The sequence below is a fragment of the Rhea pennata genome, chromosome 13 (genome assembly GCF_028389875.1).
Source record: "Rhea pennata isolate bPtePen1 chromosome 13, bPtePen1.pri, whole genome shotgun sequence".
NCBI classification, from domain to species: domain Eukaryota; kingdom Metazoa; phylum Chordata; class Aves; order Rheiformes; family Rheidae; genus Rhea; species Rhea pennata.
The window spans coordinates 21,949,104-21,973,639 of NC_084675.1; the positions used below are offsets into that span (position 1 = coordinate 21,949,104).

General features: G+C 36.4%; 1 protein-coding gene across 4 annotated transcripts in view; it reads left to right on the forward strand.

The window, feature by feature from the left end:
• Window positions 1-24,536, forward strand: part of BANP (BTG3 associated nuclear protein) — a 166,129-nt gene that overhangs the window by 79,405 nt on the left and 62,188 nt on the right. For all 4 annotated transcript variants that reach the window (XR_009959770.1, XR_009959771.1, XM_062586226.1 and 1 more), the window contains exons 9-11: window positions 7,544-7,674; window positions 11,364-11,426; window positions 13,569-13,613. Coding sequence is in view for 2 of the 4 variants with exons in the window: in XM_062586226.1 (XP_062442210.1) it covers window positions 7,544-7,674; window positions 11,364-11,426; window positions 13,569-13,613 (239 nt within the window). In the remaining 2 variants the exon portion in view is untranslated. The remainder of the gene's footprint in view (window positions 1-7,543; window positions 7,675-11,363; window positions 11,427-13,568; window positions 13,614-24,536) is intronic.

Here is a 24,536-nt window from a genome sequence, read left to right on the forward strand (position 1 = left end):
CTCTGAAGTAAAGGAGGTCTGTATTTCACAGTTATGACAACATAGCTGTCAAATATGGCTTTTTAAAGTGTTACATATGAACCCAGACAGTTTTTATGGTAGCATTTGTTTCAGGGGGCAATTTAAGGTGAGCCTTGAATGGTCTGGAATTCAGCTACTTGAGAAACTGTCTTTTCCACTATTGTTCGTTACAGCTATTACGATTAGCTTCTAGGTCCTCTACCTCAGCTCTTTGCCCAGCTGTGGCTGTGCACTCTCCAGAAGACTACCTGCATATGTTCACTGTGTAACATGTTGCTCCGTATCAATTCATGTATAATAGGCATTTTAGTTACTTATCTGTAGGGTAGAATATAGTGTCTGCTTCCCACGCACATAAAGATAGGAAAAAAAAATGCTGTTAAAAGATTGTGAATTGTTACTGCGATGTCATCTTTACTCTCTGAAGAATACGGGGATAGGCTGCGTAGTTTTTCCTGCAACTTCTTGGTGGGCCAGATCTGAGCAGCTCTGCCAGAGCTGCATGTGCCTGCACCTAACTGCATAGTATCTTAGGAGGAACTCAGGAGCAAAATTACAGCCTTTGCCTTCAGAGCCTTCCTGATGCTGCTGTGTCTCACTCACTTGCTAGAAGACTGTATGACTTCTATTCAAAGAAGGTATAATGCTTTTGTTTTGTCAGGAGTTTTAGAAGAGTTTTTAATTCTGTGAATAACCACAGGTCACTGAGGACCTTGACCTAAGTATGTCAGCTTATATAGTAGTTTAAATGGGGACTAAGAGAACAATTGTATCAAATGTGAAGGGACATATTTGATAGGAAAGCACTTCCATTTTAGATCTTGTAAGTAGGCATTTCAGATTGTGCTTTGTAGGAAAAGAATTAAAGGAAAGCAGTCTTTACCAGGTTAAATATGATAAATATGTTTCTTTGCAGAAACACGTTTAGTGTAGAAGTATTTAAACCCACTGATGCTTAGCTAACTAATAATACCTTCAGAAGGAAGTTTTAGGGCTTACTATTGAAGATATTCCTGTAGCCTTTAGAAAATAACTTTTAAAAAGCGTGCTATTGCCGTAGACACATACCTAGAATAGACAGGTAGCATCACAGTGTCTGTTATGCAGCCAAGCTGTTCTGAGGTCATTAAAATGCTTAAATATGGTTTTGAGGTCCTAAGAGTGAATGAAGGACCACCGCATTCCTGGTATTAACTATATTCCAGAATAATTTTCCTCTTCTGAGTTGTAAGTGATCCTAGCATTTCATATAGAAAATTGGGACTGACAGGTGCAATGGGGAGGGGGATTCAAATCCAGAACAGTGGAAAAGGCTCAAATCCAAAACAGTGGTGTGTTTGCTAATGATTGGCTTAAAGTGGTATTTTTAATCAGCTGTGTCTAAGGGCTGATTTATAGCAAGATAGTTTTCAGTTTTATCTTAATATAATTCTAAATATTTCAGATTGGAAATGTCCTGGCACTTCAGGTGTTGCAACATTCATTTACATGTTGCAGAATGTTTGCTTGGATGTTGGTATGTTAAAAGTCGCCTTTATAGAATAGGTAGTAATTTCTGTTTGGCAGTGAAAATGATTGAACATCTTTATGTATCATTTAAAATAATTTTGTTGTTAATTCTAAAATAGTCCCAGATAAGCATGGTCACTGCCCTGCTGGACATCCTCTTCTTTGAAGCAGGTCTCTTGATTTTTCATAGCTGCTTTCAGGAGCAATTAATTTGCCTTATTTTAAAAAATACAGCAGTGTGAAACTCACCTGCTTGTGACCTAGTTTTCGTTCCTCTAGCTCTGGAGCATCTTGAGAGTGGTAGAGCATTGGGATAGGTTGTGCAGAGAGGTTGTGGAGTCTCCATCGCTGGAGATGCACTGGAGACTGGAAGCGATCCTGAGAAGCTGTTCAGGTTGCCAGTGCTTTGAGTGGGGCTAGGGGTCGTTGGACTACACAATCTGCAGAAGTCCCGTTCACTCTAAATTGTTCCGTGACTTGTGAGATATATATATGAGCACATGTAATCATCAAATAAATTTGAAATATTTACATCTAAAGAGAGTTTCTTGAGTTCTTGAGCTGGCTATACTTGAGCTTTGCTTTTACATACTTGTTGGACATCTTAAAACTTTTAGGCTTTTTCTGCTTGTTGTTCATAAAAAGAATTATGTAGTGTGTGGCTTTGATTTGAATCATGCAGTTAAAAATGATAACAGATTTCCTCTCTGTTCTACTTGTTACTAGGAAAAATTAGCTATGCAGACCTTGTAAGAAAGCACAAGACTGAGCCAGTAGTCCTTACTCAGCTTTGCCACAAGTTTTTGGCCCTGCAATTCTGTGATACTGTTCAAGTGTAAAGAGCTCAAGAGTAAATGATCTCCAGACTAAACACCTAAGGAAGTTAGTGGAAGAACACAAATGAATGCCTCATCTCTGTTCTTCCCTTGCAGAGATGCTCATTATGATCGCTCTACCTTTAATTGACTGTGCGACTTTACAGTAGCCACGAGATTTATGGGTTGTATAAAGTCATTGTAGCAGACTGTTAGATTTAGGCAGGGGTTTTAATTTCTTATATTATCTGGTTCTTTGGTTTGAAACTGTTGCCATTTGTTGGCCTTGAGGTATTAATCGCAGTGGTTTGCTCTTCTGTTCTTGGAGCCCATGCTTTAGTCCTTAATGTATATTTTTTTCTCTCTCATTTTTTCTGACGGGAGTCGTATACATGGCTGCCATGATGATTTAGCTAGATAGTCTTTAAAAAGACATTAGTGGTCTGTGGGGGGAAGGTGGTAGGAAATGAGATTTTTGGGAGGAGGATTAGTCGAAGAGTGCCTTCTCTCCCTTCCTTTTAATTTCTCTTAAGATCATTAAAGCTGTTATCTCAGTGTTCCATGTTGGAATTATTAATTAGTTCTATGACTTTGGGATTTGTATGTAGATTTGGACTGAAGTGCTCAGCCTATGCCAGCATGTCGCACACGTAGATGGATGGTGCGGCCAAATCTTCATAACTGTTCTGCAAAATGGGAGGCACTTAGCACCGGATGAGTCACGTTTAGATAATGGTTTACAGTAGAGTGTTTTATTTCTTTGAATTGCTCATTAATCGGTAAATGTTTTTTTCTCCTTCTTTTTCTGTTTTTGAAGACTGCTTTGCTTCATCTGCCCATTAATCTTTCCTTGCTAAGACCAGACGCCAAGGTGGTAAAAAATAATAGTTCCTAGCTTGTTACCAGAAGCACGCGGCTGTGAGGCCTAGAAACTAGCAAAGCAGTTTTGAGTAAGGATACACAAGCAGGGAGATTAAACATGAATCCCCTCGGCTGCAGAATCCCTGCCTCCTACGTTCCCCTCCCAAATGAGCGGTCAAACGCTCAGCTGATAAAACTTTGGCAAAGCTTTGCAGAGCTGAGTGTGGCTGTGACCCGTGGTGCTGAGCGCGCTCTCGCCTGGGGGAATTCCTGAGGAAAACGTGGCGTTCGCTTCTGGTTTCTGCACTTACTGCAAAGGAAGCCGACGTAGGTTAGCGTACTTCAGGGGACTGTTTCTAAATGTGTCTATAGGAATGCAGGGGTAGATTTTAAATAAAGATTAATTGCAAAAGTGGATGACCTGTACTGAGAACAGAAAAGATTTGGAAAATATCTCAGAGTTTTTGCCTTTGAAGTGAGGAATGTCAAAGTTGATCTTTGTTTGAAAGTTAAACATGTTTATTTTTGAAACAGTTGCCTGAAAAATCTAATCAGATGGCTGAAGAAGGTTAGCTTCGGAAGGAGTGACAGAAATCACTCCTTTGGGGGGGAGATTGCCAAAAACTAACTTAGTGCGGCAAGTTGCCGTGGACTGCAAAGCCCGTGCAGAGTCAACAGGCAGAAGATCGCGAAGGGCTCCTTTCAGTCCGCGAAGGAGGACTCTCCCGGCAGTCAGGTTTCGCCGGGTGACGCCCGAGCGTGTGCCGCGGCCGGCGCCGGAGGCAGCGTGCCTGGCGCGCGCCGCTCGCCGTCGGCGCTGCCGCAGCCCTTCGCTTCCCCTCCGCCTCCTCTCAAAATAGTGCGATGGAAAATTTCAAAGCGAGAGGTCAACTGTGTAGTTTCTTGGTGCCAGGGGTTTGCTAATATATCAAAGTTGTAAATGTGAAGCCAGATAGTTTACATGATAGTGATTTATAACTGTTGACTTATCCTCCGTTCAAGCTGTGTGCTATTCATGTTTGTGTTTGTTTTTTATGGGGAATGTTTAAAAATGGATAAATATTGCTTTTGTCTGGTCAGAGATTTAGAAGGGGGGAAAAACAATATGTATAAAGGATGTGTTGTCTTTAGACACTGCTGAATGCTCTCTCTCTCTCTCCTTTCTTCTTAAAAAAGAGAAAGAAAAAACCCAACAACCAACAAACCAACCCCCCAAAACCTCAACTGTGGTTGTTGCAATGAAGCCAAACTGAAATCTATTTATAAGTAACCTTGAGAAACGTACAGTATGACTGCATTCAGTCTCTATATCCTGTTCCTGCCTCTGAAAACCTTAATAATTTCTGGCACCTGTAAAGCAAAAGATGGTCAACAAATAAGTACAGGGTTACTCTACCTTCCGGTTAAAACCACATTTCTATATGTGCATAATACATACTTAAATATGTATTTTTATCTGCTGCTGCTGTTTTTATTTCTTTGAAATTTTTCTTTTGCATGACTTTCCTGATCAGGAAATGAATGCTCATTATAAGGTCATCTGAGTGTTTTCTCAGAAGTACAGCGTTGCGGTTAGTAGTGGTAAGTTTAAGTTACTGGAGGAGTACTGTTAGACGGTTATTAAAGCTGTTAGCGAAACCAGCTTCTTACCTCATCATTCATTTCTGTCCCAAGTCCAGCTTTGCTGTTTGTGTGCCAGAAAAAAAATTACATATAAACGCGCACACACACACACATGTATGTGTATGAAGGATTATGTGTTTGGACACCGTAGCTTGACCAGCTGTTGAGTTATATAGTGGGAGACTGGGAAACAAAATCACAGCTGAATGGACTTCCGGTAATTGATAAGAAAAAAGGTGACGAACAACAGGTGTTTTTAGCTGTTTAGTATCCTAACAAAATGTTGTTTTGTAAAACAAAAAGAAAATTAATTGCATAAAAATATTATTGTAACTGGAGTCATGGAGATGAGAGAAAAACCAAAAGAAAGAGGCTTGGGTACCTGATGGTTTCAGAACACCTGTTAGCGCCACTGGGTGTAATGGTAAAACCCCTCATGGTGGGCAGCGTGAACAAGCATCACAAGTTTGAACAAATAGCATTTTTGTTTGACTGGTGCTGTAAAATTTCTTGTACCAAGTACAGGACTCTTCTCTTAGTTGTGGTTTTATAGTCTTGACCAGAATTCTGCAGGAAAAGCTTGCATTGTATAACAGTAAAGGAAACACAAAGTATTGGTGTCATGCAGTAACTGAAAGGACTATATTTAAGAAATGATAAAGTTTCTAGACTGGTGAAATAGTCAAATGTAAAATATGAAAGATGCATGTCTAATAGGTAGCAAAATATATACTTAATATATTGTGCTCAGTTATAGTGTATAGTATATAGAATGCTGGGTGTTTTTAATACATATTTACAGATTGTTGATGTAATTATAGCTGACTATTTGAACTCTTAAGCAACTTAAGTTTTCAACAGAAAAGTAAATGCTAGCTTAGTGGTGATGAAGTCGTCTCAAATTCCCATACTCAGCCTTAAGAATCATCTTTTTTTTTTTTTTTAAACCTCGTCCTGTCTACTTCTATCTAGAAGATAATTTTGAATTCTTTAAAGAATGTTTTATTTAGTTTAATAATGCTCATTCTTGTAAAAGTAACATTCTATTTTCAGAACAAATCTTAGAGTATTAAATAAAGGTATTAAACTTTATGAAACAAGGTTTTCTGGTGTGTTGATCCAGAAACCAACCATCATATTTATACTCAAAATATGTCAACCATCAGCCGCCTATGAGGAGGATGAAGCCCATCTGGTCTGTCTGGTCTGCATTTAAACAATAAATAAAATACTTTAAGAAAATTATGTACTGTGGAAGTTGAATGACAGTTTTCTTCTATATTTTCATTACAATTTCTTGTGCTCATACAGGTTCAAAGTTTTATATTATTGAATGCTACTATGTGTATGATGTTAACCTTTTTACATTATCTTTTAGCATAGAAGCCATTGACAAAGAAATAATGCATCCAAATAAATTTTAAACAAATTTAACACTTTAAAGATTTCATTAACATATTTTTGTGGCATAGAAAATAAAACTGTTCAAATTGATTCCAGAAGAACTGTATGTTAAAGTATTTCTTCAAATACATTATTCTGAAAGTGCTTTCTGATTGAGAGTGAAGTCTCTGTACACAGTCTAGTTCTCCCAGTTGTCTCAAATGAAAAAGGAAGAAAATGAGGACTACTGCTGAGTCTTACTGATTTGTGTGATATTGGGACATTTTAAGGTTTTTCCTAGCAATAGGTACTTCAACTTGTCACATGGGCTGTAAAAATAATCTGTAACCTCAGTTTTCTTTCCTGACTCCTGAAAGGATGTAAGATATCTCTAGTCATAAGTAGACCCACCAGAAGTGCCTTAATCTTTAGGAAGACCCACACAATCTGTCTCTCTGCTCCATTGTGTTCACCCTGTGAAACAGCTTAGAGGGAGCCTTTTGCGCGAGCAGAGCCCAGGCAGGATTATTGTCCCTTTTATAGGATGCCTCCGTTCTTACCTCCCGTAGGGCTTCTCCGTGCACTTTATTCACACTTTTACCAGCCTGCTGTTGTGGAAGCCTGTGATGCCAGAAACATCTTCCATGCAAGCATTGTTTATAGTATGTTTTGGGATCTACCACACTGGTTGGTAGATGGTCCTTTTATATTAATGGCACATGAGGTTGGAGCTTGCGCATGTGCCATCTATGAAATTCTGAGATAAAAAAATTAAAACACCTCAATGCTCACGTGTCTCGGTTTGAATTATGCAAGTGCGTCTTGAAAAGCAGTTATTAGAGGTAACCTTTATTTATATGATGACTTCATTTTACAGGATGAGTTTTCAAATGTATCCTGGTGGTTTTGGTGATGACAGTCCGTTTTCAGCTACACAAGTAGCTGAAAGCACAAAAGAAAATGTTCAACTGCTTTAGGAAATCATGTATAGCATTTTTGCTGTGAATATTACCTTTACAGTTGCAAAATCCTTAATCTAGAATCAAAAGGGTGGGAGTGTTTTTGTGTTTTTTTTTTTTTTTTTTTTTTTTTTTTTTTTTTTTTTTTTGTTAATGTATGCTTTCTCTGGGACAAAGTAGCCTTTGAAACAATATTGGAACTTGTAGCACATCTATACTTGAGCAGTGAACATACATAACAAGAATGCAGCTGATCTGCACCTGCGTATACTGATTGCATTTGTTCTCCACAATTTTTGAATGTACATTGTTGCATGGCCACTGGCATGAGATATGGAATACAATAATGCTGGATTTTTGTCTCTTTTACAGAGGGTTCACAGAGCGCAGTTTCAGCTTCTAATGAGATCCAGCAGAACCAGCCACAGGCACTACATTATGCACTAGCTAATGCTCAGCAGGTTCAGATCCACCAAATAGGAGAAGATGGACAAGTTCAAGTAGTATGTACTCAACCTTTTCTAAATTATTCTATTTAAACAGTCCATATAGAAGCAAACTTTGTTTCAGTTGATTTTTTTTAATTAAAAGGGGGCCTGTCTTTACTACTTAAGCATAATTTGCAGAAAGTAAACATTTCAGGCTTATGAAAAATTTGCTTTTTTCTTTTTTTTTCTTTTTTTTTCTTTTTTTAATAAGAGTAATACGGCAGAAACGTTCATGCAGGATTTGCTCACACTGCTGCAAATAAATGTACATTTATTACTCTAGGTTTGGCTTGTAGTGTCTATGCCTGGTATTTTACTCACACAGCTACTTTAATAACAATAGTAGCCTTCTAACGGTACAATTTACACTTCTGAAGTTGTTCTAACAATATGTGTTTTTAAACAGGAATGTGTTTTTGATTCATTTTCATTTTTGAAAACTGCATTCTCAAGCATTTTTGGATATCTGTTAGCTGAATGGTTTACATGTGTATTCATTTAGATACATGTATATAAGCAAAATTTATACTGGTCTTTTTTAATCTAATTTTTAGAATTTTAAGTAAACAATTGGACACAAAAATGTAGAAGTCAGGAAATGTGTAGTATCGTAGCTCAGGCCTTTATTATTTTTACATACAGTTTTTAGTATACTCTGCAAAAACTCATTTTGACTTTAGTTTGTGTGTGCCACAGTTTGACTACAAGGATAGCTTTGTATTAAAATTAAAAAAATTGCAAGAAAAAAAAAAAGTGGAATAATGGATTGCGTGGTAGTTTTGACATGTGGCATTTTTGACATGCAGCATTCAGAAATACTGAATTAAATCTGCACAGTCATTCTTTTGTGGTAGAAATCTGAGAATTTAAATATGAGCTCCGTCTGTCATTAGTTTTCAAAAGCTTTAGGCTTTGCAGTTCACAGCTTCTATGTGCAATCATATAAAGCAAAAGCTTCTTTCTGAAGCTCTTTTGCACTGGTGTTATTAATGTTTTGAAAGTACTCAGAATCCCGAGTTGTGCCAGTACCCAACTGTACTAGGCAGTGTACAAACACAGAACAGAAAAAAAACATGCACACACACACATTTCCATTCTGTATGATCACATAAGCTCTCCTATTTCCTTAGGAGACAGATGGAGAAAACAGATGGAAATAGTCAATTAAACAAGGAAGTGCTGAGAGTAATCAACTTCATAAACATTAGTACCTGATGTTCTAGCTCTTACCAAATATTTGGTTAACACCATTAAGAAGAAGAGTTTGAAGTAGGATAACAAAGTGTCTTTGTTAGGAATTTACGGTACTCACTCCCCAGGTATGAGAGGCAGCATAGGAGAAAGCCTATCTGAATATTTTGTACGTGAAGAATGAAAATAGAGAGACTCAGAGATGAAGGAGATCAAAAGGAACTCCAAACAGCAGCTGTAAGTTGGTCAGTGAGCTAAGGTGTGGGGAGTGCAGGTAGGGTACAGGTGGAGAGGAAACTAAAGTAGGTGTAATGGATGCTGGGAACCACCAGCTATGGTTGTCAGAAAGGGTTGCTAAATCCAGGCAGGCCACTTCTTGCTTTTTCCCACAAACACTTTCCTGCTATGTGAATGGATGCCACATGTCTGACTGCATGCTAAGGAGGCAGCCCTCACTTGGTGTGACTAATCTTAAATGTGATGAGCTACCATTCTGCAATGTGGTAAGAGGACTAAACAGAAGTTCAGTGAAGTAAAACCGAACTTTTCAAACTTCACCTTTCTATCATCAGAGTGCATTCTCAGGGAAATAATGCTCCTTCTGCAGGAACTGAGTGCTATGACTTTCCATTTCACTTTTGCCATAATTTTACAGTATTATCTTGGGAATTGGTTTCTTGGTGTCACTGTTTATTTTAAAGGGTGTATGTTCTTAACTGCTTTATAGGTCTTTTTTGAGATTTTAATTGGTTAGTGAAAAATATTTTGAGAATCTTGAAGGATATTGTAGAAAGGAAAATTATGCAAAATTGCTGGATATGAGAGACAGAATGGTTGTGTTTATATATGCAAGTGGTGAAAGTTTGCCTCATAAAAAAAAAATCTGAACCTGTCAGTCATCCTTTAAATTAATCTTAGAATTTGGAAAAAATCTATTATGATCCACAGCAAAAATCTAAATGTTGTCATAATCTGTCCAGCATGTTTTATAGAAAGGTCATGGCTTGAACCAGAAGAAAATGGAAGTGCTTTTTCACTTCTGGGGAGTAATACTTAGGTTTCATGTCATTATTTAGTTATATTTCTGTATATGTTTGTGCAGCAGATGTTTTTTAAAAAAAATCAGTACTGAACTGAATGCAAAGGATTTACTAAATCCCTATAAACTTTGTTTAGGATTAAAAAAGATTTTCCTTGCTGGAATTGTTTTGTGCACAAATTATCGCTGTCCTTGAAAACCAGCTATATATCTGCAAAAGATGAGCAAGCAGTTCTTTTGGGGAATGGTGAATGATTCAAAGATGAATAAAGTCATCTTCTCCCATGCCTTAGTCAGAAAGGATTGCTTATATTAGAAAACAGTATAAATGGATCTTTTAAATTTTCAGCAGTCTTTCCTGGGAGCCCTGAGGGTTTGATGTTGAGGAGGGAAAGTGATTCTAATCTCAACATGGACTGGGCCATGCTCTAATTTTATATACAGTCCCTATTGTCAGAGTGATACTTCCAGTATGTTTTTTCTCCCTATAAATAGACAGTTTCCTTCCAAAGGAAATGAAACTGTTTGAAATAGAGGGATCTCTGTTTCTTTGAAAATCACATGCAATTGTTCTTGGGTTATAAAATAAGAAGAGCCTTTGACAGAATTCCAAATGATTATCTTTAATCTCTGTCTCATACAGGCATATTAAAATGAACACAAAGCCTTATAAATGCTGAAGTAGGTTATTTAGAATCCAATCTTCCTTCAGGTAAATTACAGTAGCAAAGACTTCTCTAGGCTAGTCAGAATGCACAAGGAATTCCTTCCATTTTGTTATCCGTGTTTTTATCAAATGATGGGCTTGATATCTTTCTGAAGTGGTTGGTATGGTCGGCAATGCAAAGTATTAACCTTATGAAAACTGTTAGGGACAGATTCTCAATGAGCATAAGTAACAGCATTCACATTAATGACTTCATGCCAATTTTATTACAGCTTGAGAAATATTCTTTAGGATTGGACTGTACTTTATAACTGTGTCAACATACAAAGATACATGGATAATTACAGATATCTTTTAAAAACTCACTTAGTTTTGTGTTTGGCATATTTTAAGAACTCAGCTTCAAAAGTCTTTAAATGGACCATTGTTTCAAGGACATGGGTTTGGGAGAGCTAATGTTTTTAGTCCACCAAGGCAAGTTAGTTGCAGGCTTTATGTATCAGTCCAAAATGCGAATACTTTAAGGTGTTTGTAGAGAAGTGTGCTGCATAACCTGTTTTTCATTTTCCTCTTATTTGAAAGTGAAACATTTTCTCTTCAAAACTCAGCTTCTACTTTGCATAAAAAGATGGGGAAATGTGGATTATTTAATGCAATCTTTAACTGTTTTCTTTGAATAACCTTGTTCTTTCCATGTACAGTTGTGAATATATTAAGCTGTATTGAATTCAAGATAATAGTTTCTTCCTCTAGTTTTGATTTTCTTCTGATGCTTCTTGGTGTTTTCTTTTGTTGTGGATCCCACAGGGTCACCTCCACATAGCACAGGTTCCTCAAGGCGAGCAAGTCCAAATCACGCAGGACAGTGAGGTGAGCAGAAAGTTGGTGCACACATGAAGCAGAGGCTGGCCAGAACATAGGGCCACGATTCTCCAGCTGTCATTCTGAGAACTGCTGCAACTCACTAAGGAGACCTGTGATAATAGTGATGAATGCATGTGGTAGAGCCAGGGTGAAAAAAGCCTAGCAGCAGTAAATGCTGTATCCTTCTTCTGTGTCTCTCTTTTTTTTTTTTTTCCTTCTCCAGTATGTGTTTTTTAGTGATTGAGGTATATAGCTGATGTGCTTTTTAATGGTCTTCACTGAAGACTGAGCTTAATACTTTCAGAGTACTATGGGAAGCCCAGCTTAGGTGCTTGACTTGCTATTCAGAAATGAAATTATTTTAGTTAGATTTATGTACTGGATGTGTTCAGAATACCCAGTGTCCTTAGTTGTGGGCATTATTGAACAGCAGCTGGAGAATGCTTGAGAGCCCATCTAATAAAGGGTATATTCCAGAATGAAGTGAACCTACCTTCCTTACAAATCAAGCAATCTGGCAGTGCGGTATTTACGCTTCATTTTTTTTTTTTTTTTTGCATAAAAATAGTGCAATGAAATGGAAATGGATAAATCCAGTATTACATCCTCCAATTTAGACCATTTTTCACTCAGGGCAAATGACCATTAGAGCTAGCTGAGTTTACCTGAGTGAGAATGTTGTTATTGGTCCCACTGTATATTCGAATATGTATAACAGAGATGCTTAACTGCAAAGGCTGCTGTCAGATTCTTTCTTGCACTGTTAGTTTGTTGACATGGGGAATTAATAGCAAAATAAGATTAAGCATAAATACTGACTACAGTATTTATTCTGTATGATTTATCTGTAGAATTTTTTGCTCAACAGATCTATCTGTGAGTTAGTTTAATCCATTTCCAATGTACCTTAAGTGAAATCTCATAAAAGCACTTTTGGTGTGGAAGGATACTGTTAACACAGGGAACTATTGCAGAATAAATGTTATAATAAATGTTATAGAAATATTATCTTTAAAGGCAGTCTCCTTTGAAGAGGTTATCAGACCTAAAGAGAAATAGGAATCGATCAAAATGCTGTGGGTCTGAGGATAACTGTAGTGTGCTGCAATGAAGCTGTAACAGCTCTTGGCTTTCACCATGATTTTAAAGAGTCACTGAAAAAATTCTAGTTCAGCAGATACTCATAGTAATGGATCCTGAGGTTTAAGTGCCCCAGCTCTGTCAGGAATTCCTGTATGGAAGAATATTGAGGAGTATGTTTCTCCACGACAGATGAAAACATCTGTTTTTAAATTTATTCCAATGTACACAGCTTCAAAAAAGAGGAACTGCTGCCAGTAAGAGTAAATGTAGAAAATATGATAATCAAAGAATTGGTATTTTTCTTCAAAGAATTGTGAAATTTCACTGCAAGTCTTAGTGTCTGAGGAAACTGTTTTTTCTTAATCTGAATGTACTTCTAAACAGACAGCTCTACACATACGAATGAAAACCTAATTTTGTTATGATATGACTTTCCTTTTCAGATTTTGTAGCTACAGTTTTCTTTAAAATTATTTGCATTATTGAGAATGTTTCATAATAGATGTAATTATTGTAATGGAGCGATATTGGCATTTGGTCTTGAATTTTGATTTAATGAAAAGTCTGTTAGTGCAAGTGGTAACTTTGGAGCAATAAAATAGCAAATAGTATTCATACATATAAAAAGGTTGTACTGCTAATTCTAATTTAGTAAAAGTTTGACTTATATTTGCAGTTTCATATGAATGAGGGAAAATTTTTAAAAGGGAGGAAAAAGAAAAAAAAGGCTCATCTCAAAAGCCATACACAGACTTTGTACAAAAATGCTCTACACTATATAGTACCTTTCAAAAAGTATAAAAGTAAAACCTACTGGTGCTAAAAAACGTCATTGGTTTTTAGTCTGTTTATTCTTCTGTTTGGTTAAAGTGCAGAGCACTGTAGTGTAGCTGAATTGCCAAAAAACCCTCAGAAGAATTTCCTAAATTAATAAATTCCCTTAATATTGAAATAACCTCTTTAATAATGAGGTAAGAAGATGATTATTTTCAGACCAGTTCAAAATTTAAAAAGAGCAACTTTTAAAATTTCCAAGTGTTTATTGTCACTGTTTTTCTTTTACAGGGAAATCTGCAGATACATCAAGTTCATGTTGGTCAAGACGGGCAGGTAGGACTGAACTGAGTTTTAAGCAGCGTTTAACTTTAGTCTTTATAACTAATTTAGCAATTGCAATGACTTCATATTATTAGTAGTTGTTTTAACGAGCAAAGTCTGTGTTGGTCTTTTTGTTTATGTAAACAAATGCAAAATGATAAAACTTAAGCCAAGTATTTTGTCTGTGGACTCAAAATACTTGACCAAACTTACTTCATTCCCCCTGCAATATGCTTTATCACTGTGTTTTATACCTTCTTGTCTTTGACCTCTTTAGTCTTAGGTTTACTAACTGGATGGATTATTTTGTGTACAGTATGTTATCAACTGTCATTGGCCAGATGTGGATTGCAGTCTGCGCAAACATAAGAGCATTTATTGCTATGGGTTAAGCAGCTATTTTTTCAATATATGGCTGTCTGGGGAGGAAGAGATCTTTCACATCTGCTTTTGTTCTTTTTGATAAGATGGCTTTATTAGGTGCTTATGCATACATGAGGTAAGAAAAAGCAAGCTTTTATTTTGAGTGATGAGTCTCTAAGTTTAAATTAGCAGAATTTTCATGTCAGGTGTCAGCAAAATTGCTAACATCTGATATCAGATGCACTTTACTAAATACTAAAATACTAAACTGTATTAAAATATCCAGTACCAAAAATATTTCTGTAAGAAGCTTTCTAGTAAGGCCACTTCAATAAAGTTATAGTTTTTTTGTTCATGTTGAATGTTAATAAGCTGTGAGACATATGGCTAGAGCTTGAATACTGCCCTATAATATTGACAAGACTCATCATCCACTTGAACTTGAAAGCCTTGAGAAGCTGTTGGTACTCTGACCTTTTGACTACATGCAATGTCTTGTGTGGGGAAGCAATCTACCTTATATTTAAGAAACAAAAAACTTTAGAAAATGTTAATTATTGAGACTTTAATCAGAAGTACTTCTTGCAGAAGTCAGACTTGGAAAGCTGATTTTCTGGAGATTTCTCTTAACTGTTTTAGAGCTTATGGTTCTTTTTTCCTTCTGTGTAAGATACTGCTGTCTAAATGAAATCTTACTGGAAGACTGAGTTTGTTATTTTTCTGTGAAATTGTGTGGATTCACTTGCACTTTTTTAAATTACACCCTAATACTATTAGTTTTCCCCTTGAAATACTGTTTCATAATGAGTGTTACAGAACATTAACTGTGACACAAATTGCATCTCTCTACTTTGTTAATTAGAACTAAAGAATGTAGTTTAAAATATTATTGTTGCAAATTGATGCTGCTTTTAATGGAAATACTTGGATGATCACATTTTCCTGACAACACTTGTTCTAGGCAGGGACTGGTGAGTCCCTTCATAAAATGGCAGCATTCAGCTGTTTGTTGTGCTAAAATAAATGAGGGAAGGGGAGGGGGGAAGAAAAGACAAGACTTCCAAACTTGAAATACCTGTGAATGGAGTCTTGCTCATCCTCTGACTATTTGCATGAGTATGTGCAGAATAAGGCTATGCTAGAAAAAAAGGTGTTCTAAAATATTTGTAGATAAATGTGGATATACATGTATATGTGAATATATAGGGATACATGTTCTTTGAGAAGTGTGTGAGAGCACACAGGATTGAAGGGAAGAGAAGTGTGATTTAATCTGTTTTGTTGAAACCAACATCAGTTGCAAATTTATATAAAGGCATCTGTACTATTTTGTGGCATAACATATATTCCTTGGGATAACCTTGGTTCATACGTATGTGTGTATGTAGGAAATCAATCTTAAGTGTCTCATCCAGTTTTTTTTGTTTTTCAAACTAACTGGGCTCTGGACTCTGCTTTTAAATTTTCTTTGAGAGCAAATGGTGAGACAGTAATTTTTTTCCTTAAAGGACTGCATTTTAGGGTGGAAGAGCAACTACGATCTCATGTGAATCAGCAGACAGGTGGTGTCACACTTCAGCTGGCATGTGGGCCAATTCCCAGTAGCTGCCGAGCTCTTCCAGAAGTATTTGCTGCTTAACTATTTTCCAGTAGACCAAGAAATACGAGCAAGCAAGCAAATACTTAGGGGATATTATCTCCATCCTTCATTAGACATTGAAACCTTCATCAGCAGTTTAAGAACCACGCAGGCCTGTTTTGCACTGAGGAGGATGAGCAGCACTCACATGATTCCTTGCAACGGCAGCGTGTGTATGAGGGGTGGGAAGGAGGTCTGTGCCTGCACTGATTTCTGCTCATCAGGTGATCTGTGTTGTGACCATTTTTGAGCTGTTAGCTCGTGAAGATTGCAAAAGAAAATGAGTTAAACCAAACTGTGCTTGTGGTTTAAGAATGGAAGTTGAAACTAATACATTTTCCTTGGCACTTATAGTGGGATAAGAGCACAAAAATCTGTCAGATGATATGCTTCAGTGGTAATGTAAGTCATAACAATCCAGTAGTTTGCAATCATCTGTATGTGACCTCTGATCAAAAAGACTTTTGTAGTTTTCCCACCTGTCCATTACTTTTGAGGTAAAATTACTTTTGAGGAGGGTGGCTCCCCCCCCCCCCCCCCTTTTTAGGAACTTTAATGCACCTTTCCAAGGGGCAGTGGAGAGTATTGATAATAAGGAAAGTGAATAATTTGTTGCTTTCAATAATTGAATGAAGTCTTGAGACCAGTATATACTTATTCATGGTAGTAGATCCTATCTTGACTACTAGATATTCCATTTGAGAATTCATCTTATGCTTCTGTTTCTCACCTATTACTGTACAGACATTAGGCATTCTCCAGATTCAGATAAGGTTTAGTACTGCTTCCTGATCTAGGCTGTCACTCTGAATCACGAGTAAAAGGTTGCATAAGAAATGGGGGCTGCAAAGCACAGAACTGCTAATTTCATATGAACATATGATGTAAATGAAAAAGTGGCTGTTTTTGTTGGGGTTTTTTGGTGTGTCGTCCGTCCCCTCCCCATTTTTTTGAATTCTCTGTCCTGGTAGTTGCACTGAATTTTAGATCTTTTTTTTCTGGCATCATTGTTTGTGGAACTAATGAAATCATGCCAAAAAGAACTCTCTCTACCTACACATGTGTTTTATTAGCTAAAAGTTTCGTATTTCAATGCATGTTTCATAAAAATACCAAACTGCAAAAATAATTAGGCTCTATTAACTAACGGTTGAAGCCTTGCACCAGTGGGAATTTTTTTGTACTTGGCATTTTATACTTGTAGATTAGCAGACATTTTTTAATTTATCTTTCTTTCCTCTGGTTATGCACTCTCCTTTCTCCAGAACTCCATCCTTTTCTTCCTTTTTTGAGCTTCGGTGTTCTACATGCCAGAAGGTATTAAATGTACGTGTCCTGCACAAGACACGTTGATATAGTGCTGTAGTATTCGGAAATACACAGGTTGTATAAAGAAGCAGCAGAGGACAACTTCAGCAGTTTGATGTTCCCTCACATCACGTTTAGACATTCCATTTTGTACCTCCTAAAAGACACCCTTTCTCCAATGCAGAAAGTAATTAAAATGACAGCAAACAAATGGTCTTCAATACTTTTTAAATTAAAAAGTTGATGTGCTTTAAAATAGGAAACTTGATTGTATATATTCCTAGAGAGCTGACAGTTTGTTCTGCTCAATGAATAAATACTTTAATAAGAGTATAAGTTCACTTAATCTGAATTGTCAGGATCTGTTAGTAACAGTTGGAAAAACTGGGGAATCTGAAACAGTGTCTGTGATCTATTTAGCAGAAAAAAAGCAAGTGTAAATTGCTTTTATAGTATCACTCTTCCTGCTGTATGTGCTTATACACATGTATATTTGTGCACACACACGCACATATATATATATATGAAATAAGAATATACAGTTGCTTCTGATATGTTTTTTTCAAAAATGAATGAGGCATTTTATGCTGTTGCAGGCATGTCTCTTCCAGATAAGCTTATAATCAAAATAGTGTACTGAGACCAACCTGTAAACTGCGGAGTTAGGTACGCAGTGGTAGAGAGGATGACATTCATACCAAGTCTTTCTGCTGCTCCTCAGTGAGGCATTTGCATGGCGTGATGGTTGCATTATCTTTTTCTGAAGTTTTACTCTAGCCTTGCAGAGTAAAAGCATCCTTACTGTAACTGCTGGCTTAGAAGTACAGCTGTAAAGGCTGTATGAGAGGATGTGAATCCGTGATCAGAAATGATACGCCTGGAGTTTGCTGAAGTGGTAGTGGAGAGGATATCAGCTGACTTTAGTGCGGTTAAGTAGCAGGTAGCTGCTGTTAGGCATTGAAGGCTGGAATATATATGTGTGCGAGAAATACATCAGTGAGAGTTTGTCTCTCGGTGTCCTCAGGAGAAGTAGGAATCTGCTGTCTAGTTGCGATTAGGTTTCCATACACGCTGTGCGCGGGATGATAGAGCTCAGGCAGGTAGGACCTCATCGCCAGTGTCTGGAACAGCTGTCCTGTTCCTGTGCTCTCTGCTGTGGTTCGAAGTAAAAGGCAATCTGTTAATCGGTAGAGGAACGGAAAGGGGGAGAAAAGATTCCAAATGCTTAGCCAAAATAAAAGTGCTAATTCTAGTAATTCCACGTAATATCCAGTGGATGTTATTTAAGACTGGATCAAACTAAAATGAAAATAGGCTTTTTTATGGAGGAAATTACTTACAAACCTTTGGGACAGTCTTAAACTCTGTTAAACATCTAGCTTCAGTTTCTCTGTTTGCAGCTGTAGTAATTATTGAGATATTTGCACCTTGCTTTCCAGTGATGGCACTATTTTATTGTAAGATCCAATTTAATCTATAACTCGAGCATGATTTTCAGTGATGAAAGCAAAAATGAATCAACATAGCAACTCTGCTTCTGCTCATTTTTGTGCATTTTGCATATATTCATTGGAGCAAAAAATTAATATATTTTTAAATGTTGACTTTAATAATCCTTTTTTTATGCTAAACAGAAAAGAACCATCTTTTACTATTCTTATTTTCGCATAATAGATCTAATTAAAAAGTTCTAGATTTAAAAATACTAGAATTCTTTATTCAAATCTCTCAGTCAAGAATGAATTCTACACAAGAGTATTTTTTTCTGTCCTTAAATTTTGAGCAGTAGAGGGCAGTAGGATTAAGATGATTGTCAGCTGCTTCCCCAGCAAAAAGCTTCAAGAAATGAGGAGGAAATTTGAAGTGCAAGAAATGTGCTGCTCGGACATCAACCTTGTAAACTGTCGTACCGTGGGGACAGAGACACATTTGCAGCGTGAGTCTTTCTGCATGCATTGCTGACATAGGGTCTGTGTGTGCACGCGTGTGTGCTTGTGTGCAAAGGAGAGAAAGAAAGAAGACTAACTTCTGTGCCAGCTGGTGTAGTGGATTGAAAAGGTTTTTTCCTGTTTCAGCACATCTGCTTTGAATAATATGAACAGAGAAACAAACAGAACTGTTAGAAGAAAAACAACAAAATGAAAAGCCCAATATAGTACAGCTGGAACTTAGAAACTGCTAGTCTGATAAAAAAAAAAAAAAATAATAATTTCTAAGTGATACTTCTTTGATAATAGGTTATACTAAAGTCTTGCAGGTCTGTTTATATTTTTAGGAGTAAAAATAGAGAGCAGGAGTTTTGAAATAAATTGTGTTTTATGCAAATTTGAACCAGACATTAGTATTCACTTAGCATTTATGGAAAAAGTAAGGCTTAAAATACTTCAATGTGAGCATTTTAATTATGAGGTATTTTTTTAGCTGCAGATAGTCCTTTGTGCACAAACAGTCATAATTTGGCAGTCCACACAAGAGATGTTCTCCACTTTCAACTCTGTTCCTCAAAATAATGTAGATCTGCAACAACTTTTTAAATCTGAAGCCTTAGTCCATTTGAGAAGGTAGTATTTTAGTTAAAGATATTTTAGCAAATTAAAATTGAGAAATATAATTTTAAAGCAGTAAAGTGTATGAAGATGTATAGAGAGTAGGAATAAAACCAAGGGAAAAAAACCTACTGCTTCTGTGAGCAGTAACATACAAAATATACATAAAAAAACAGACATTGAATTAAAAACAGTAACATATCTTTATATTATTTAATAGGAGTAATTATTAGAAAAGGTAAAATGAACTAATTTAGGTGTATTTTAACTGCAGAATTTAAAATGCATGCATTTGCTTACAGGTTATAGAAAGTCTGCACCTTCTTTATAATTGTAAAGCAGAATAAGACGCTGTCCAGTAGGACAGCAACTGATCTCCAATAGATTTTTTTTTTTAACTATATAGCATAATTTATGCACTTTCAGAGAAAACGAGTGATTTAGAAGTTCATTGAAAGTCAACAGGACATATTCTATAAATCAGTTATCATTTTGGAAAACCACCTAGGTTGTAAATTCGAGAATTCTGTGTTGCTCAGTAAAGACAGATTCTAACGTGTTTTCGCTCACAGGTCTCTCTCTTTCCATATTTGTGTTTCTGAGTTAGGCAATCTTTCTGCCTTTCAGCTGTCTTGGAGAGCCTGAAACTGAGTGCACTTTCTCATAATAATTAGTATACGTACATGTTTGTTGAATTGAATTCTACTTTTGTCATTAACTTTGACATTGTTAACTAATTTCTGAAATTATATAAAATTATCAGGTGATCAAGTTCACTGATCAGCACAGCCAGCTGTGGCAGGTGTTGAAAGCCACTATGATTGGGAAAGTGGCTTCAGTTTCAAGTTTTCTGTTTTTAAGTTTGTAAATGTGTAAAATATTTTCTTTGTTTTTCTTGGAAGACACTTAAGGGATGGAAAAGCTTCTGAATATCTTGCTAAATTTTTCTTAATGTTCTATTACTTAACATCTGATTGATGGGGTATTTTTTTAACATTAATACAAAAAAAAAAAAAAAAGAAAAAGAAGTCTTTGAATGTTAAATTTTGGTTACAGTTTCACTGTGTAAGCCTTGCCACATCCAGTAATTTTCATCACTGAATGAAAAGAAGCAATTTTTTATTGTTTCTTGATGCTTTAAAGATATTTTGTAACTCTTCTTAAATCAGAACTATTTAAAAAGAAAGGGAACCCTGGCAAATTTTCAAGTTATGTACAGAAGAGAGCCCCTAGCTGTTATTATTCATACAAGTTATCTTCTTCATCTCGGTGAGGTTTAATTTATTTATCTTTCCATTGTGTTGTCCTTGTGCATGCTGCTATGAAAGCACTTAAAAAAAAAAAAAAAAAAAAAAAAGTACCAGTATTACCTCTGTAGACTTGGTTGGATCATAGGTGTCATTAGCAGACTGGCTGTATAGAGTTTCTGTACTTTTTGTGCCAGAAGATACTGCATTATTTGACAAAGAAAACCAGTTATGTCCCTGTTCACTTGATATATCAAGAACAATATTGCTGATTAGGTCAAGAGGAATAAATTTTTTCCAGTAGCATGACCCATTCTCAAATTTAGTAAATCTCTGAAGTACTGATGGCAGATGTTCCATTTTCCACTTGAAGACGTGTTCTTTGCTAAACTTTCTTTCCAAGATGCAGCAGGTGGATGTTGGCACTCTGTGAAGTAGGTTAGTCCTCTTGAAATTGAACCTTATTTCATCTCTCAGAAGGGACAAATGTTACGCTGTTGCCAGAGCACTTAACAAGGACTTCTGGAGTCTTTACCTCTTTTCCCACGTTATTCTAGCTTCCATGAAATCATTGGAAGAGCGGACTAGTCAATATGAGTCCATAGTCTGGAGTATTCAGGAAGTACACAGCTATGCTTTTGAGGATATTTTTGTTTTGCATGAATGGCACCATTTCCCAGCTTTTTCAATCTTTAACTAGCTGTCTAAAGCTGATTTCATATGCCAAGGTACTGAGAGGAGGAATGGCTTAGAAGAACTTACTTGATTTATGATACCTCCCATTATTTAGAACAGGCTTTCAGTGGGGGGGGTGCTCATCCTGAATGCTGAATTAACTTGGTTTCTTTAAAATGTGAACTTAGAAAATCATGGGCACAAAAGCCATGGCTGTCTCTCTGCACTGGAACACACTAGTGTACCTCAGGTGCATAGTTCTGATGTGTGAGATAAAAGGCATTGTTTTGCTATTTGAGCTATGTACAAGAAGGTCTAAATGTGGACACTAATTCCAGCTTAAGGATTTAAGGAATATGGGCCTAGTTCTGTAGGCTGATGAATCCCTTCTGCAGAACACTGCCTGCTGTTATGCAGTCTTGAGCTTCTTTAGTTCGGGTGTGTATGTAGAATAGATGTAAACATTTCAAATCGCTATGCTATTTCTCATTTAAAATCTAACCCTTTCCTTCCACTTTAATCTACAAATGTAATTTAGGAAAGCTGCAACAGAAAGTCTTGCAATAACTGTAAATGGAGTTTATCTTATCAGCATGTAAGAGGCTGACCTTACAATTCCAAAGAAAGCAAAATATATTGCTAGTGGTAGGAATCTGGTTGTAAAGTTAAATATGACTCAATTTGTATAACAGGACAAGTGTCTTCAGTCCGTGGTTCTTTCTAAAAAATTCTCAAATTTCTTCTGTATTCATCAACCATTTAGTGACTGTAATTAGCTCTCATTTGCTCTGCATTTTATGTGAAGTCTTGATTTTATCTTGAGGGCAGTTCAAGTTGTTATGACTTTAATTTTATTGTGCTAATACTTTCCCTCATGTAGGAAGTTAGTATGGTACCTAGGAGACTAACATGCAAGAAAGATTGTTTACAGTTGCCTTTCAAGTCAACCTGTTTGAGAATTTTTCCTCCATGTTTTGATTATCATTAATGACCATACATAAGCTGCCACCTAATCTCATCTTCCTATTTTTTTTTGTCTTTTCTAATTTGGAACCTAACCTACCTTTATATGCTGAAAAAAAATCTCTGTTGAAGGCAAGATAAACAGAGTCTTCAGTGGCAAAATCTCTTAGCGTATTTATGGCATATTTTGGACACTTCAGCTTTTGGCAAGGTGCAGCACAGAGGAAATAGCTTCACATTAATAATAGAAGATTCCAATTTGGCCCTGCTTTCATGCTTCGTTTCAGTGACGCAGGTAAAGATTTGTTTTGGGAGCAAAGAGTAGATTCCAGTAGATTGTTGGCTGTATGCACATAATATAATGTCTGTGTTTTAAACATTGAGTTTCTCTCTAGCACTTCTCAAGACTTAGACATTATGTCACACAACTATTTTTGTCCTCCATTTAGAAGTCTCAGTTCCCAATACAATGTCTATCTCAGTGACTTGCACAATCTTGCACTGTTACCTTTCTCACATCGCCGACTCGATTGTTTTTCTTTGGCTTGCAGATCAAAAGTAGTAAAGTGTACAGAGGTATGTTGAAATCAGACAGTATTTTAATACTGATATGTATAATTTTTTCCCCAAATTATTTATTTCCATTTGTAAAAATATTGTGAAAAGAATTAATGAAGGTGATTTGTTAATAACTTACAGACACTCCATAGAGTGGTCTATGGTGGTTATAAAGCAAGACTGTTTAATGAGGGTTTTGGAGAAGGTTTTTCTTTTTTGTGCTCCTGTGAGGGTGAGTTGTTCCATTAAAATTCCATTCAAGCAGACGGGAGCCTTTACAATGCTCCAAAGAATATGTTCTCTATTTTGGAGTATATTATGTTCTTTATTCACCAAAATCTTGTTTTAATATTGCTGTAAACGTAATAAGAAAAGATGAGATATGAAGCGATAATCTTTTAAATATAAGGAAAAATAATTTTCTCCACCTTCATAGAAGGCATAGGTCTAAGCTGTCTCTTATTAGAGATTTTGGTAATAATAATCTCTGGTTGTAGAATAGCAGTCATCACAAAGCTATCTTGCTGTGTTAATCTAGAGAAATCATTTCTTTTTTGTTTTGTTTATTTTTTTAGTGCTCTTCATTTATGATTTTCTCATCATGTGATATGAGCTCTGTCTTTAGCTGCAGATCTGCCTATATCCCATCACTGTTCTACTTTGTATGTTCTAGTAGTTCCATCCTCAGTCAGTTTAAATATTAGGGATGCCTTTAGTACTGCATGTTTGTTCAGAAATCACTCTCCTACCTTCCAGCATCTAATCTGAGAAGGGTTTTGGGGATAGCTAGTACAACTGGGTTGTCAATGCCCTTGATGAGGTGACACTGGATATATTATAGTGCTAATATTCTTGGCTAGGTACCAGCTACTTCCTTGCTGATGCTTGCTTAGCAGTTTGACGTGGAGAGATCTAGTTTCATCCTGATGAAAACAAAATGCATGTGCACGTATTGCCAAATTACTAAATGGCATGTGTAGAGTTCAGACAATTAACAGAATTGATTTTTCCACTATGTTAAGCACAACAGTAAATCCTGAGGACTTGAATCTGTTTCCCAATTTCCGAATTGTCCGACCAGGTTAAACGATCTATGGGATCTGGCGGTATCTCAGGATGATGACTTCTGAAAAATTCTGTGGCAAACTTAAATACATGAAATGTGAAACACTCCTTTTTGCCTCCTCTCCTATAAAATGGTTGGCTTTTGTAGAGTCTATGTTGGTTGCAACAGCTGTCCCTTTTAAAATTAAGCCAGAGTGGCTAGTTTGGGAATAAAGAATGATCGTGTCTTAGGAGAAAACCTGTGTGATTTGCATAGAGTTTTCAGTGCTTTGACAAGCAAATGTTAAACATAGTAAGATTTGAGCAGTTAATTGACTTTGAATGTCTATTTAATCCTTTCCATGGTTCCATTATATTTTCAGTCTAGTTTCTTAAAATATTTCAAACTAGCTGAGGGAATATTTAATAAATTGAAAAAAGATGATCAAAGAATACCATTTTGTGATTGGTATGCTGATTTGGAAGACACCACATAGGATGCTATGTAGTTCTACAGTGGGATTTTCGAAATAATCGTTGCTTCCAACAATTACGGACATTAACAGACTGCAAAAGGACCCATTTGCTCTTT